Source organism: Callithrix jacchus, chromosome 10, assembly GCF_049354715.1.
Source record: "Callithrix jacchus isolate 240 chromosome 10, calJac240_pri, whole genome shotgun sequence".
NCBI lineage: Eukaryota > Metazoa > Chordata > Mammalia > Primates > Cebidae > Callithrix > Callithrix jacchus.
In genome coordinates this window covers 77,461,818-77,477,651 of record NC_133511.1, presented here as the reverse complement: position 1 = coordinate 77,477,651, position 15,834 = coordinate 77,461,818, and the positions used below count along the sequence as shown (strand labels likewise).

The following is a 15,834-nucleotide window of genomic DNA, read 5'->3' as shown; positions in this document are numbered from 1 at the left end:
TGGGGCAGCCTGGGCGGGGGCGGGTGGACACCCAGGGGCGTCCCTGGGGGCGGGAGCCAGGGGCGGCCAGCAGGTGGGGCCCGGGGGCTGGACTCCGCCCCTCGCTCCCGCCCCGTTGGTCCACGACCGCCCAGCACCGGCCCCTCTCCGGAGCCGGAGCGCGATTGGTGGCGGCGCTTGTCGCTCGGAGGGGGCCGGGCCGCTCTGCTTCGCGGCTCTACTTGCAGCGGCTGCCGGTGCCGCGGTCCTCCTAGCAGCGCGGGTCGGTCGGACCGCCAAGGCAGCTGGCGCCGGCGATGGGAAGCGGCGTGGCAGCCGACACAGGCAGTGGTAAAGTTTCCCAGAGGTGCACATCTGGGCGCGCGGCTGCCAGCTACCCGTGACCCCTCTAGGAAGGACTCAGGGATTTTTAATTTGGAAAAAAACCACCTGGTTTCCTTTGTCAAGCTCTCTCCGGGTGGCCAGCGGCTGCAGCTGCAAACTTGGGCAGGGCGGCTTCACCGGCAGCGGACTGGGCTTTGGAGAACCTCCGGACTCAGGTGCTGGGGCGCCCAGCGGCACCGGACGTGCTACGGGGTGTGAGCGCGGGGGAGTCAGGGACGAGCGACAAGGAAGGGCCCCCGTGAGCTCTATATGGAGGAAGGAGCCCAGAATGGTGTGCACCAGGAAGACCAAAACTTTGGTGTCCACTTGCGTGATCCTGAGCGGCATGACTAACATCATCTGCCTGCTCTACGTGGGCTGGGTCACCAATTACATCGCCAGCGTGTATGTGCGGGGGCAGGAGCCGGCGCCCGACAAGAAGCTGGAGGAAGACAAAGGGGACACTCTGAAGATTATTGAGCGGCTGGACCACCTGGAGAATGTCATCAAGCAGCACATTCAAGGTACGGGCGCCCCGGAAACTTGGGTCGTGCATGAGGCCCGGGAGTGCCCCGCGCGGCTCAGGGTGCGCTGGGGCTGGTGCGCATCAACTCAGCCACGGCGGGGCTTGGGGGCCGCAGACTTGCGGTAGTAGTGGGGCCTGCGTGTGAGCTCCTGCCGGCGCGGAGGACCCTTGGTGTCTGCAGCCGTGCGCGCTTCCCCGGGGCACACGTGTGTGCGCAGGGCTGCACGCGCGGGTGTGTGCAGCTAGCTGGCGGTATGGGGGCGCGCTGCGCACGTGTCCAAATGTGCGTGTGACTCTGGGCTGCTTGCTCGCGGGCTCTCGGGATAGCACATAAGTCCGGCTCAGAGTGTGTGTGCGTGTGAATGTTTGTGTGTGCACACCAGAGAACACGCGGGCAAACGGGCTTTTTTAGCCACTGTAGGCGTCAGGCGAGATGCCCGCGCGGCGGCCCTGACTGTTGGCAGTTAAGACCAGCAGGCTGCCGGACAAGAGAGGCTAGGAAAATTGCATTGTCTCAGCCCCAGCCCCAGCCCCAGCCCCAGCTTTGCTGTGCTCCGTCAGTAGGCGATGGGGAATGCAGGGGGCCTTCTGTGGTTGGAGGGCCGTTTGAACCTATAGCAGTCCCTTACCCACCACAACCCGCGGGTCCAGGACCCTCTCCAGGAGCAGGTGTCAACGCCAGGAAGTAGCGCTGGAGCCTGAGCTCTGTCCACTGTGATGGTGTCTCCGCCCAAAACTGGAAGAACACGCCCTGGGCTGCGCCTTCCTCGCGGAGCCGCTCAGGACCAGGTGCCCGCCGATCCCGCCGGTAGCTCCACTCTCAGGCCCTGGGAGCAGCCAGGGCGGAGCAGACAGACCTAGCTGGGTTGGGTCTGAAGTGTAAGGCTACGCTGGTTGGGTGCGCTCAAGACCAGGGCGGGGGTCCAAAGGGAGGGTGGGGGTTGCAGGGCGCTCTCCCGTGGCGACCTGGTCAATGAGCTGTCAGAGGAAGGGGATGGAGTTCCGGGCGTCAGGAGCACTGGCGCCGGGTGTGCACACACATGCGCGCTCAAGTCCACACTTCTTCGCCTTCCCGCGCCCCCTGCTTTCTACCAGGCGTGTGAGCTTCTTAAGGGCAGGGCCGAGCTTGGTTAGCCTGGAAACCTAGCAAGCCCACCAGGCTCTGGGGCCAACGCAGGGCAGACCTTGGCAAAATCAAGTTGACCTGAAGGCTTCTCCTCCCCTTCCCCCCGCCCCCAGCACGCCCTTTGGTTTACACTTGGATGTCTGAATTCCAACGCTTTCACCTGCTGCCCTTCCCAGGGTAGATAGAGATGGCGACTTCGTCTGAATTTAGTGTTTCCCCAGGTGTCCAGAATAGTTCCTTCCCAGAAGGGGAAGATTAAGGGAGGTTCAGCTGAGTGCAAGAGGGGTGTCCACACCCATAGTGCGTCCTGACTAATGACTTCAAAACAAGCCCATGGCTTCGGCCCCTCCCCAGAAAAAAGGGACATTGACAGCTGCTTCTTCAGACCAACCTCTGCCTCTCAACCTGGCACTGGGCTTGGAAAGCAATTTACCTATCTGTGGGTGCCTGCTGCTGTTGTTTCTTACCAGTCCTTTTCTATCCCGTAGGTCTGGATTGACAATCAGCAACAGAAGTGCTGTGTTTCCCCTAGGGTGATTCAGAATGTTCCCCGGCAGACACAAAGCTCTGCCTTACTTTGACATTTCTAGTTTGACGACAGATTTTGAGAGATGTTCATTCACAGATTGTGTGTATGTGTATTCCTGGAAAATGAATCTCTTGTGCTTTTCTATCTGGTCAGGCAGGAGGTGAGCAAGGTACTGCTTTGGGAAGCATTCAGGGGATGCCACTAACCCCTGAGCCTGTGACAGAGTGGGTGCCTGTCATGTGGAATGTGGACCATGTCACATGATTTCTAAGCTTCAACATGGAAACAGGCATGATGTTGAAGTCGAAGGGAAGCGTGATTTTTCTCCCCAGAAACTTTATTGCTGTTCAGCACTTTCAAATCTATAGCTGAAAAATTTGAGTAGATTACAAAAAGGAGGCAAGATCCTTAACACATGTGTTGTTCCAATTGTACATGTGCAATGACTCCTGTGGGTATTCAGAAATAACCACAGTCTCAAGACAGAGGGCCAAAGCAACCTGTAGGAAGGCAGGAAAGGGTCAGTGACTTGGAAAGACTGGAAATGAGGCAGGCAGGGACAGAGGTTACCAGGTTGGCTGTGCCATGATGGTGTAGTGATGACCAGCAGCTCCTTTTGTGATTCTGGAGACATCCATCCTTAGCTGGCATTTAGGGAACAGAGGTAAAGAGCCTATCAAATTTGGGGCTGGTTAAGTGCAGGTCTCTGAAGGCAGAGGGTGGTAAAGGACAATAAGATCAAGCTCTTGTGCTTGATGGTAAGGCTGTTTATGTGTACCCCACTATCAAGTGCCCTCTAGTTAGCAGAGCCTTTTGAACAATCCAGTTTACTTTGCTGAGCTGGAGGGAATAAGAGGTAACACGAAGAGCTAAAATTACATAGCACCTAGGATGTGTCAGGCCCTACTCTTAATGCTTTACATATATTGACTTATTTAATCTTCACAACCTTATAAAGTAGGTAATATTTGCTCCATTTTACAGATATGAAAACTGAGGCAGGAAGAGGGTATGTGATTTGTCCAGAATCACACACTGGTACTTGGTGGTATAGGAATGTAAGCTCAGCTAGTGTGGCTTCAGAAGTCTAAGTTCTTACCCATGTACTAAACTGTCTTCCAGAAGGGCCCCAGCATTCCTTGGAGTCCATTGACAATGGCAGAATTGGGTATCAGAGGGAGAGACCTCAGAGGATGGCCGAGGGGTGAGGGAGGAAACTCCATAAACTCAGGCTGCTCTGGGTTTTGCTTTGTTTCATGCCAAGAGGCAGAGGTTCCATGCCCTTAACTAGTGTTTGCTGAACATGCAGGACAGTTCCTGGAACATTCTACAGAAAGTAGTTGTGGGGTGAAGCACGGATGAATGAATGAATGCTGATGCCCAGAGCTGCCTTGGTCATTAATGAAAGTGATATCGTTCTCCAAAAAAGATGTTTTGCTTTGGAGTCTTATTCAGGCTCCTCTTTTCTTTAGAAGGAAAGTCTTCTGGAAGCTGCAAATGTCACAAAATGTTCTGCAGGATGTTCCATAGGACTTGCAATTAGAAGAGGCTTTGGAGTATCACCCCAGAGATCTGTTATAGTCATGACTGAAAAGTTTATTTTCCTCTTGGGGGTTGCAGTGATATTTCATTTTAATTTGTTTTCTGATTGAATGATTTAATTAGGTAGTGTTTGGGAATCTCTTGGGAATGTAAACTGCAGTTTTGAGAATTTTTTTTGACCAAATAGATGTTAAATGAGAGGGTGGATAACTTATGATTTTTTAAAAAGGCATCCTGGGGGTTTGGAAACACCAAGTAAGTGTTAGTAAGGGTCAGTTTCATTCCATCTTAGGATTAGAAAGATCTGATGGCTTGATATGGTGAGGTGGATGAAGCAGAGTTTGCTGAAGGAGGCCTCGATGTTGGAGAGTGCAGGAAATGGAAATGTTGATTCAGTTCTTATTTTGGAATTTCAGTAAAAATAAAAATAGCTTTCTTCTTTTCTTAGTAGCTTTCTGAATATGTAAAAGAATGTGCCAGTTTTTAAGAAAATATTTAAAAATGTATAAAATTGCCCATAAATCATTCTACCCTAAAAACCAGTCTACATTTGGAGCATTTTCTTCTAGCTTTGTTCATTTGCCTCCATATTTCAAAATGAAGGTGTAGTCATGATTTACGTGCAATTTTATATTCTGCTTTGTTCACTTTGCTTTTTGTTAAAAGAAATGCTGTATTTTTCTGGAATTGCTACACAGTTTATAGGTTCAACATTTATCTGTTAGAGACTTAATGTGTGCCAGGCACTGTGCTGGGAAAGCGATTGGGGATTTCAGTGGTGAACTGTGCTCTCAAGACACTGTGCGGCAGTACAGGCACTCTTGGTCCCTGTTACAGTGGACTTGTTTTCAAAGGACAAAGAATCCCTCTGAATCAACATGGTCAGAGCTTGAGCTAGTTAATAGAAAAATTGGTTAAAGAGGAGAGTACAACAAAACATTACATGCATTGCATATTTTTATTTTAATGTTATTCAAAATGTACATTCACTTGCCAGACTTTTGATATCAGGCCACAGTTTTGTCTTTGGAATGGGTCTGCCGATTGGCCTTCTGTTTATCTTCCTTGCACAAACCACTCCTGTAGTGTCCTGTTTACAACGTTTGATTTCTAGTTCTGTTTTCTTTCTTTTCTTTTTTTTAATTGCATTTTAGGTTTTGGGGTACATGTGAAGAACATGCAAGATAGTTGCATAGGTACACATGTGGCAGTGTGATTTGCTGCCTTCCTCCCCTTCACCTATATCTGCTGTTCCGTTTTCTTTAAAATTCATTGGAAACTTAAAGGTGCTTATGAAGCAGTCTAACTGTAGTAGCCTAAACTGTGATGATTTTTGTCTGATCTTTTGCAATGGTTTTGCTCACATATAATTTGATTGCTATTCTTTAACTGACTACCCTTTATAAAGTCTTTGCCAAGCACTTAGAACTTAAAGTAATTGTCTTAGAAACAACTCTGATCTTTTTAGCAGTCATATTTCATTGGTTTATATAATATGTGATTAGGTTATGCCGTTACAGTGACAAGTACAAATAGTGTAAACACGTTTGAGAACCCAGTGGATGACTGGTAGGTGTACAAGTCAACTGTTTGCAGGAGCTGTGGGCAGTGGTGCTACAGACAAATAGGCTTTGTTTACAGAGGGAGTGGAAAGCGTAGTCAGTCTGGAGAATTGATTAAATGGAGAGTTTCTAGAGAGAACTTTTATTGTATTTTTAATGACTGAATAGTATTCTGTCATCAATATACCATTATTGATTCAACCACTTCCCTATTACTGGACATTTGTCTTACTATTATAATTAGAGCAGAAATGAACATCTTTATCTCACTGTTTTTTTTATTATTTTTAAGGATGTCTTTCCGGAAGTGGGATTACTCCTGACTCAGAGTCTGAACATTTTTATGAAAGATTGTTTTATCAAAAGGAAAGCCTTTCTTGATAGCCACCAACAGTGTATGATTGTACTAGTGTCATGGAGCCTGGCCAGCATCGTGTGTTATCATTCATTTTTTTTTTTTTTGCGCAAATGTAATCCCCATCAAATGCTCTATTCTTTTGATTTGTACTCCTTTGATTACTCTAGAACTTAATATCCTCCCTGCCCCTGATGTTTGCTTTTATCTTGTGGGACTGTTTATGTCCTTGATCATTGTTCTCTAAGACTATCAGTGTTTGGTCAGGCGTTGTGGCTCATGCCTGTAATCCTAGCACTTTGGGACGCTGAGGTGGGAGGATCAGTTGAGCCCAGGAGTTCAAGACCGACCTGGACAACATGTTGAGGCCCCCATCTCTACAAAAAAAAAGGAAAAAAAAACTGTCACAGTTTGTGATTTGTGTATTTTACATTTTTTTGGTAAGTGAATATTTTGCTTGTGTTATATGTTACATACATAATTTTAGTTTTACATAGATGCCGTAGGCAATGGTTTTCAAACTGTGTTTCCAGGAGCCCTAAATTTCTAGAAGGTTTGATGTGGGGCTTGAGAATTAAAAGGGTTAAGTGGGGTCTCCAAGACTCTGCCTATAGGTACTCTCTCCCCTCCCTGCAAATAACGCAGCTCCTCTGTCTTCTGTTTTCTGTTTGGCATTCCGCAAAATATTTCATTTAAAAAACAAGGGTCTGCTTCTTTAAAAAAAAGTTGAAAATAACTGTTTTGGGAAAAGAGGAAAGATCAGGCCGTTACATTTTTGTGAGGGATGATGGTGGTGTAAAGAATTCAGCAGAGTAAATATATCTAAAAGGAAATTGAATTCCTGGGTGGTGTTCTTGTAACATCTATTTACCCTTCGGAATATCATGATTAATAATGTATTACATTATATGACTAATTTCTAAGTCCATTATCTTACTTTATTGAGTCAAGATCATCCCAACATTGGAGAAATGGGTTATTAACTGCGTTTTGTTACACCAGGTCGGTAACAGCAGGTTGTTTGCCATGACTATGAATCATTTATGGTCCCTAAGAATCAGGGAATATCTTGGGCTTGGATGTTTTTCTGTCTCCTATAGTTTTTGGATGCCACTTAGAATTGGCTGGTGTCCTTCTCGTCTGACCTTTGACTTGGCAGCATTTGTGAAGAAGAGGATATGATATTTGCTGAGTGCTTGGAGTTTATTTGAGGAAAGAGTGTCATTTAAATAGTAAACCTGTTTGTCCTCTGGAATGAACTGTTGCATGTGAAATTATATTAGTAACAGTGATGGATATTTTGAGAGAGGTCAATAGCAGGATTTAGGAGTTGAGCCTAATTGCCTTTGTTAATAGTTCAGAACCACAACTTTATGAGGAAGAAAAGCCTTGCCAAAGAACACAACTTTTCCCCATGACCAAAGAATCTTCACTTTTAGCCAGAAGTGTGTAGGCTGTAAAATAAATGAATTCCACATTCTTTCCCACTCACTTGACATAAATTGTTATTTGCCCTTGATAAGTAGGTTGGTGGAGAATCTCAAGGAGAATTCAGAATGAAAAATGTCAGAGAGCCAGTCTGGTTTTGTCATTTATGAGGGCCTTGAAGGTCAGCTTTAGTCACTTGGGTTAAGGCTGGTCTGTTTTCCCAAAAGTATTCATGGGATTCAGAGCCACATACAAGTCTACTGGAGCACCTTCATTACCGTTTCTGACCTCACTTCACTTGAGTAGCTGCATGAGCTTGATATGGTTTGAATGTTTGTCCCCTCCAAATGTCATGTTGGAATGTGGTCCCCAGTATTTGAGATGGGGCCTAGTGGGAGGTGTTTGTGTGAATGGCTTGGTGCTGTCTTACTGGTAATGAATGAGTTCTTTCTGTATTTGTTCATTCAAGAGCTGGTTGTGTAAAGAGCCTAGCTGCTGCTGCTGCTCCTCCTCCTCTTCCTTTTTCTCTTCTTCTCCTCCTCCTCCTCTTCCTTTTCCTCTTCTCCTCCTCCTCCTCCCTCTCTCTCCCTCCTTCTCTCCTCTCTCCCTCCCTCCCTCCCTCCCTCCTGTCTCTCTCCCTCCCTCCCTCCTCCCTCTCTCCCTCCCTCTCTCCCTCCCTCTCTCCCTCCCTCTCTCCCTCCCTCTCTCCTCTCTCACTATGTGACATACCTGCTTCCCTGTTACCTTCCGCCATGATTATAAGCTTCCTGAGGCCTCCCCAGGAGCCTAGCGGATGCTGGAATTTGAACACTTGCAGAACTATGAGTCAAATTATAAATTTCTAATTTTATAAATTACTTAGCCTCAGGTACTTCTTTATAGCAGTGCAAAATGGACTAATACAAGGCTATTGTCTTGATTTGGGGCTTGAGGGTCTCCTTTGGTCTGTAACGGAAAGCCAAGCTTGGCTTTTTTGTTATCTGGGTTTGTTGTCTAGGAGATGGACAGACAGGTTGCCCTATAGAGAAGCACATTGCCGAGCAGCCCCGCTGGAGGTGATGTTACACAGAAAGTTCCTGGAGGAAACACCCAGCGAATGTGAGTGATAAATGTAACCAGAAAGCAGCATGGTAGGCTCGGGGAGTGATGGAATTATGTATGAAGCTCAAAGGCAGAGGCCATACAGGTTGGATAGGCACTCAAATCAGGAGCAAGACGCAGAGTGCCTGAGGTCCACTGGTGACTAATCCACCTTCACTGAATGGTGGGTCATGTTGTTTATGCTGGCCTGGAATGTCTCTTGAAGGCTGGAGCTTCTGCCTTGGATTTAGCAGGGATTTGGTTATTTCATGGCTCCTACAATTGTTACCTTATCAAATCTCACTTGCCTTTGGGGTTAGAGTCAGCTCCATCTGTAATGCAATGCTTGAGTCCAGGGTTCTTTGATGTTTCCCCCTTCCTCGCACACATGCCTACATGCAGGGCCTGTGCTCTAGGGCAGGGCTAGGAGGATGCACCTCCTAACGCATTGCATTCCTTCTCATGCCACCCTTTCTTTTCCTACTTGAGAAAGCACATTAGTATGCAAGGGAATGTAACAACCTTGAAATCCCTTTAATTTATTAGAGTTAAAGCTAATCATTCATAAGCTTTGGTACTTAAATTATTGTTACTCACTAATTACCTCACAACTGTTCCACAGCATGGTATGTTGTGGCAGGGATTGGGAATGACTGTTCTGGAATCTTCTCTGTGGATCTGTGCACCTTTTATAGACCCCTGTTGTTCCAGTGTAGCCAACTGGAACTTTAAGCAAAAGGATTCTTGGTTATATGAACACTTAAGCTTTGGTGGTTTTTCTGAGTACATGATTATGGATTAAAATATATTGCTAGATAGATCATCCCAGTGGGTATGCAGTTCAGAGATGTAGTTCTCTTTTGCTGCCTGACATTCAATTTCAGTTTTATGAAGGTTTGTTTTTGGGAGATGAAGCTGTCCTTAATGATGCTAGGGGAAACCCCTCAGTGTCCAGCCCCAATAAACACTGCGTGGCTTCCTGTATGCAGCTACTGCTAAAATGATTTTAGAGCCAACAGGCACACTTTGCTAGGCTACTTTCTATTGCCACTGTCCTTCAAGAGCTCACAGAAATACAGTGCTGGGGAAGATCCAGAGAAGTGGCATCTACACCCGTCACCTTGGGACAGGTGAGAACAATGAAAAACGATGCCTACAATGGAGGCTTGTGGCCAGTTCTTTGGCACGAATAGGTTCTTTCTACCAATGCACTGAGTCTAAGTCTCAGAGCAGAGTTCCCTTATTAAGACTGTTGAGTGCTGCATCTTAACAAGCTCTGGTGCTTTGTTGGGCTCCCCCAGCCTGACTTGTACATCCATCTCTGTCCCCTGGGAACTTAGAGTTCAAGGCCATTGAGATCCCAGAAGAGCAGGAAGGTAATTCAGGGACTCTGGCAAGACAGGACTTGAAGCGTGGCTTAATCAATGTTGTACTAATGGCATCTGGGAATTTAGGAGAATAGTACTATGCTTAGGCCAATGGCTATGAGAGTTAGAAAGCTAAGGAGAGATTTGAACTGACAAATGAGAATCCTAGCTAAACCCTTGATTTATTTTAAGAGCAACAGGCATATAGAGAATTAAAGATTGATTGTAACAAGGGAAAGGAGGAAGAGAGCTACTGTACTTCAGTGAGTCAGGGACTGCCCAGGTGCTGCCCAGGCATGATCACTTGATTGATTGATCGATTTTAATGAATAAATACAATTGTAATTTTAAAAATTAGTGATTCCTTTTCATCTTCACACACAGTAAGGTAGAGCGTATAGAGGTGAGAAAATAAAGACTTAGAGAGTTTGTCTAAGGTAGGTCATAGGGCTGACGGGTGGTAGGGCCGAGAAAGGAAACTGGCTAGAAAACCAGTGCTGTCTACAGAAGAGAAAGGAGGAGAAACATTTCCCGTTGAGAGGGATGGGAGATCATCTTATCAAAGATGGTGTTCAAGTATAAGCTCAGAGGCCTCAGGTCAAGCGGGAGGCTGGGGAGAGAGGGAGCCAGGCAGGGGCTCGATTTGCATTTGTGTCCACCAGGAACCTGGAGGTTAGGGTGGGCAGCAGTAGAAGGCCCTGCTCTGGAAGGGTGAGGGAGCAGTAGCCACAAAGCTGTGGACAGCCTTTTTTCCTAGGTCACTGTGGGGCCTCCAGGAACTGGTCCTTGTCAAAAAAGCCGAGTGTTCCAGCTGCAGGCTAGAGCTCTTTCAGATTCATTGTGACTTTTGAGCACCCACAGTGTCCCAGGCATGGGGCCGAGTGCTTTCCTGTGCCCTGGCATAGTCACGCATCTTTCAGGGTGACCAGTTCATCCTGCTGTGCCTCACCCATTCCCTGTTTTGAAACCGACAGTCCCAGGTTCAGGGAAGTCCCCCATTCCCTGGGCAAACCTGGATGGTTGGTCCCCCAAGGCTTCTCTCAGTGGTGAATTCTGTTTGGTGCTAACTCCTCGCACTGGGGTAAAAATAGCCTCTGTGATTGCACCGCATCCGGTCTCTGCTCTCTCCTCTTGAACGTTGACTTGCTTGAAGGTTACAGAGATGGTGAGGGGTTCACGACCCCTACCCACACAGGCTGCCTCCTCTCTTCTGTGTTATTCCTTCTGCTTTGGCATTCTCTGGTTTTCAGCTGTCTGAGCCTCTCAGGATTTGGAAAGGAAGAAACAGTTGCTGTAAAGGAAAGCTCTAATAAAGTGGTTTGGACACAAAACATCAGCAGCTGTTTATTTGCCCAAAACAGTAGGAGTTCGTATTAATAACCTTGTGAGTTATATGCTGTGAAGTTAAAAGTAAGCAAAAATCTTACTCGAGACCCAAAATCGTAACTTTATTTCTTTTTCGAACTAATCTCTCTTCTGTCTATGCTGGTGACATTTTCTATTATCCACGTGGAAGATCCTTTTTGATCTTCTGTTACAGATTTATTTAGCTGTGCCTTGGTTAGCATCCCAAGGCAGAGGGGATTTCTGGTTCCTCTTTATTGTGGTTATAATGCTTTGTGTTTATATGGTTCCTGCCTCAAAGGATTTCAACAAGCGGGACGGGCTTTGTCTAATCATTATATTTCCCTGACAGGAAAGAAGAAGCTGCAGAGGCAGGGAGGGTCTTGAGAAGTCTTCAGACCTGGCAGTTCATGGGCTTGGAGAAGTGAGCCTTTTAACATTTTTGTTTCTCCCACTTCCAAATCTCATTTTAATAATAAACAGATCCTCTGATTTGCATTAGTTTCTAAGAGTAAATGGAGGAAGGTATAACACATGGGAATTTTACATAAAATGTCCAACTCGATAATTGGGCCAGGGCTTTTATTTTATGAGAACCTGGGGATTTATATTAGAAGAGGAATCCAATGGAAATTGTATAGAAGAGATCAATCACTCAAAAATGGGGGGGAAAAAAACAGAGAGGAAGGACTATAGAAAAATAGGTCTGAATTCATCTGGAGAAGAAGTGGGAGGAGGAAGAGAATGAATGTTTGTTGAGCACCTGTGATGTGCTAAATACTTTACACCTGTCACCTCATCTGAACTGCATAAGCAGGGCTGTGGGATGGTGTGATTACCCCCATTTTACAGATGAAGACGTTGAGGCTCAGTGACTATAATGAACTTATCCCAGACAAAAGCCCATTACTACTCTTAGGCTCCTTAGAAGGGGCTAAGGGCCCTCTTGTTTTTCTGCTCCAGTGATGTTGATCAAGAGAAAACAGGCTCATTCCTTTCTCTTAGCAGAAACATTGAGATGAGACTGGAAGCAAACTTTCTGAGAGTAGTGAGGCCCTGAGGTGGGTTACCAAGTGACCATTTTGACAGCCTCCTTTCCTGGAGAGGCAGGAAGATGATAGTGACAGGAGCTGACCTGGGCTCAGTTCTCCGGAAGACTGGCAGAATCTAGGTGTGGCATTTTGCAGCCAGCTGCATCTGTTTTTTACCCCAGGAGCAGACTTAGCATGAACAAGATCATCTCCTCCACTCACTGAGGCCATAGCTTTATTTTGGGGGTCCTCTAGGCTCAGGGCATGGGGTGGGGTAGGGGACCATAAAAGAGGGACAGGTCAATACAAAGACAATGGCAGACATGGCCAGGCCTTCCAGAAACCTCCCATTTAATTGAGGGAATGGAATATTTGGAGTTAAATGTATAAAATGGTGGGCCCCTGGCTATGTGGGCAGTTGTAGGAGGTAGACACCAAGGCTAGCATCGTTAATTGCAGTATGAGGATGAGGGGAAGTAAAACACCATGAGCAGTTGGGAGAAATTGCAGATGTGCTTCCAAGTTCCCACTCTCCTCAATGTTGGCTGGAAGTCTGACACAGTGGCCTGGGATGTACCCCTGCCTTCTTTTGGTATGTGCTCAGATTCTTCCCTTCCTTCACTGAACAAGCATTTATTGAGCACCTGTGCTGGGGATATATCAGTGGAATCAGGACAAAAATATGAAGGACTGCAATTAAATGAGGAAGCAATTCAGTGCTTTGTTATAAGCAAAGACTTGAAGAAGGTGAGGTATGTGCCATGTGTATGTTTAGAGGAAGAGAGTGCCAGGTGGAGGGAACAGCCAGTGCTAAGCCCCTGTGGCTGTGGCAGGAGTGTATCTGATGTGTTTGAGAAACAGTGGCCAGTGTGGCTAGAGCAGGGTGATGGTGGGAAAAGGGGGTAGGGGAGGAAGCCAAGAGGGGCTGGTTGGGGAGTTGGCTGTGCAGCCTCAAAGGCCACTGCAGAAGGAATGCTCTGAAAGGGCTGGGGAGTCAGCAGAGGGGCGAGCAGAGAGGCTCAATGCAAGCTGCTTTATGGCTGCTTCCTGGGCACCTCTCGTGGGTGCGGCACTGTGCCAGGCACTGTGGGAGATGATAAAATACATGCGACACACTCCTTTTCTTTGAAGAGCTCATAATCAGGCTGAGAAGACAAAACAAGAAACACTTAAGGATCTTTTGCAAGCTAACTGATGAAATGAGGGTTGAAATTGAATTCCAGAAGCACGAGTTGTCAGAATAGACTTCACGGAGGAACAGGGACTGATGACACATCTTTGAAGAATGAGGAGGATTTAAGGGAGTGGAGTAAGAAAGATTTAGAGAGGGCAAGTTTAGTTATGAAATAAAACCAACAATTACCTTGATGAGGGAAGTCTGAGCCTCTCAGTCAGTGTGGTGGAAAACAGGGTGCAGGCAGTCATGAGAATCGGTGCTGCCACTTACAGTTTGGGTGACCTTGGGCAAGTCTCTCCCTTGGGCAAGTCTCTCCACTTGCAGTGCCTCAGTTTCTCCAACCAGAGAAATGAAGACAATCGCTCCTTAACCATTATAGGATTGCTGTGCTGATCAAATGAGTGATGTACAGGCAAGCACCCTCCCTGAGTATCAGGTGGGAGCTACTGGGGACAACATGTTCGTTCCCTTTTTCAGTCTTCCTTCTTTCCCTCTTTTCATTCTCTTTTTGCTTGTTGCATCTCACAGAAAAAATATGATCAGGAATGTATTTTCTGGTTGTAACACCTCATATATCAGATTTAGCCCGAATTCATTGCAGTTAATTAGGACTTTCCCAGGTAAGTCAAGCCTGAGATGGTTGTAAGTTAGGCTCAAGGGGAGCCCAGACTAATGCTGGTCACATCTTCTCAGCTGAGACGTGTTGGAAGATCTGCTCTAGGGTGTCTTGATGTCGCTGACCCCTGCTCTGAAGTTCTGAGCCCTCCAGACTGGGGGCCTACCCTTGTTTGTGGAGAAATATTTGTTTTGTAAAACCCACTTGGCATTGCAGTGGGCAGTAGACAGTGCCAGGAATGTCTGTGTTGGTTAAAACCTTGGCCGGGGGCAGAGTCATGCAGGGTGTTCAGTTACCTGGTGGAGAGTGTCTTCCTGAGGAAAGATTTTTCCCTTTCTTCTATCTCAACTTTCAAAGCAAATTGAAGCCACATCAGCCTATCTTCCTGCCAGGATGAATTTGATTTAACTCAAAGCAATGTGACTTATAATTTCAATTGCAGGCAGGAAGGTGTGATTTAAGACAATTGTCAGGAAGATTCAATTTAATCTTTTCTTCCTTCTCCCTCTACAAAATGTGCATTTTGTTGCATGATATAATTTTGATATACATTCTTTACAATTCAAAGATAGATGTAGTTCACATTGGGAAGGTACACTTTACACTATTTTGATAGCACTTATCTATTTAAAGTGCTTTAAAAAAAGATTTCTTTCTAGTGATAGCAGAAAACTGAGGGATGGTTTTGCTTCTTTACTAGAGAGAATTGTAGCAAATCATTCTCAAATTTCCCAGGCAATAAGCTATTTCTTAACAGGGATTATTTTGTTCATTTGTTAAGATACCTGTCTTAACGAAACAATAAAATAATTATTTTATTTACCAAGAATTTTGCTTATTTTTCAACAAGAGCCAGCTGTTTTTAGCAAAATTTAGGCTATTTTCGAGTTTGTAATTACTTTAGAAACACAGAAAGTATGCATTGATTTTTGTAAATAGAAAATTAAAAGTCTTACTTCACTCTGGCCAATAGTGGAAACTTTTAGTATTATGTTGTGCAGCTTAGTGCAGACGCTTTCTGTTTCCTCATGTATCAGCAAAGAAGGGCAAACCTTCCTAGTTTTGTGGTTCTCATATCATATCCCACTTGTGAAGGCTCTAGACTGAAGGATCTCTAGTTAGAATCAGCAGATAGTACAGTTGCAAATGACATCAGCATCCTCACGCTCAAACTGTTTGCTGAAGGATCGAAGACCCAGTGTGCAACTTGGTGGCTACCCTGAGGACCTTCTCCTAGGTCCTACAGGCCCGGGGTAGAGTCTAGGGATCCTGATATGAAGTCTGGACAATTTCCCTCTATATCCAGTTACTTCCCTCAACCTCAGGAGAAACTTGTACAGCAGGAAGAAAAATCCTTTTGTTTGTTCTTAGATGAAATCAGGTGCTTATAGGACAAAGAGGTGGACAGCCTTTTAGGGTTTCCCTTGGATGGGGTCTCCCCTCCCTGGCCTGCTGACCAGGGCCTGACTTCAGGTCCAGGCCATGCATGGCAGCTCCTGGTGATGCTGCCTCCGTATCTGGGAACAGAGCTTCTTCCCAGCCCCTCAAACCAGAGTGATAATTCGGATAGTGGAGGGGCAGAGATTTTAGATCAGAGGAAAAAAGATAGAAAATTCACATTCATCAGCCATGTACCAGACGTTTAGCACTGTTTAATCCACTTCATATTGTTTAATCCTTAAAATAAGGCTGTGAGATCATTAGCCCCATTTTACAGATGAGAAACTCATGCTGTTCTGTAATTATTAGTCTGCTTTTTTCATTAGACTGGGAGTTACTTAAAGGTGG

General features: G+C 46.0%; 1 protein-coding gene across 4 annotated transcripts in view; it reads left to right on the top strand.

Annotated features, from left to right (window-relative positions):
- Window positions 1-223: 223 nt before the first annotated feature.
- GALNT18 (polypeptide N-acetylgalactosaminyltransferase 18) overlaps window positions 224-15,834 on the top strand; it is a 409,235-nt gene continuing 393,624 nt past the window's right edge. For all 4 annotated transcript variants that reach the window (XM_035265780.3, XM_035265778.3, XM_035265781.3 and 1 more), the window contains exon 1: window positions 224-887. In XM_035265780.3, coding sequence (XP_035121671.2) covers window positions 653-887 — 235 coding nt within the window. In that variant the 5' untranslated portion in view covers window positions 224-652. The remainder of the gene's footprint in view (window positions 888-15,834) is intronic.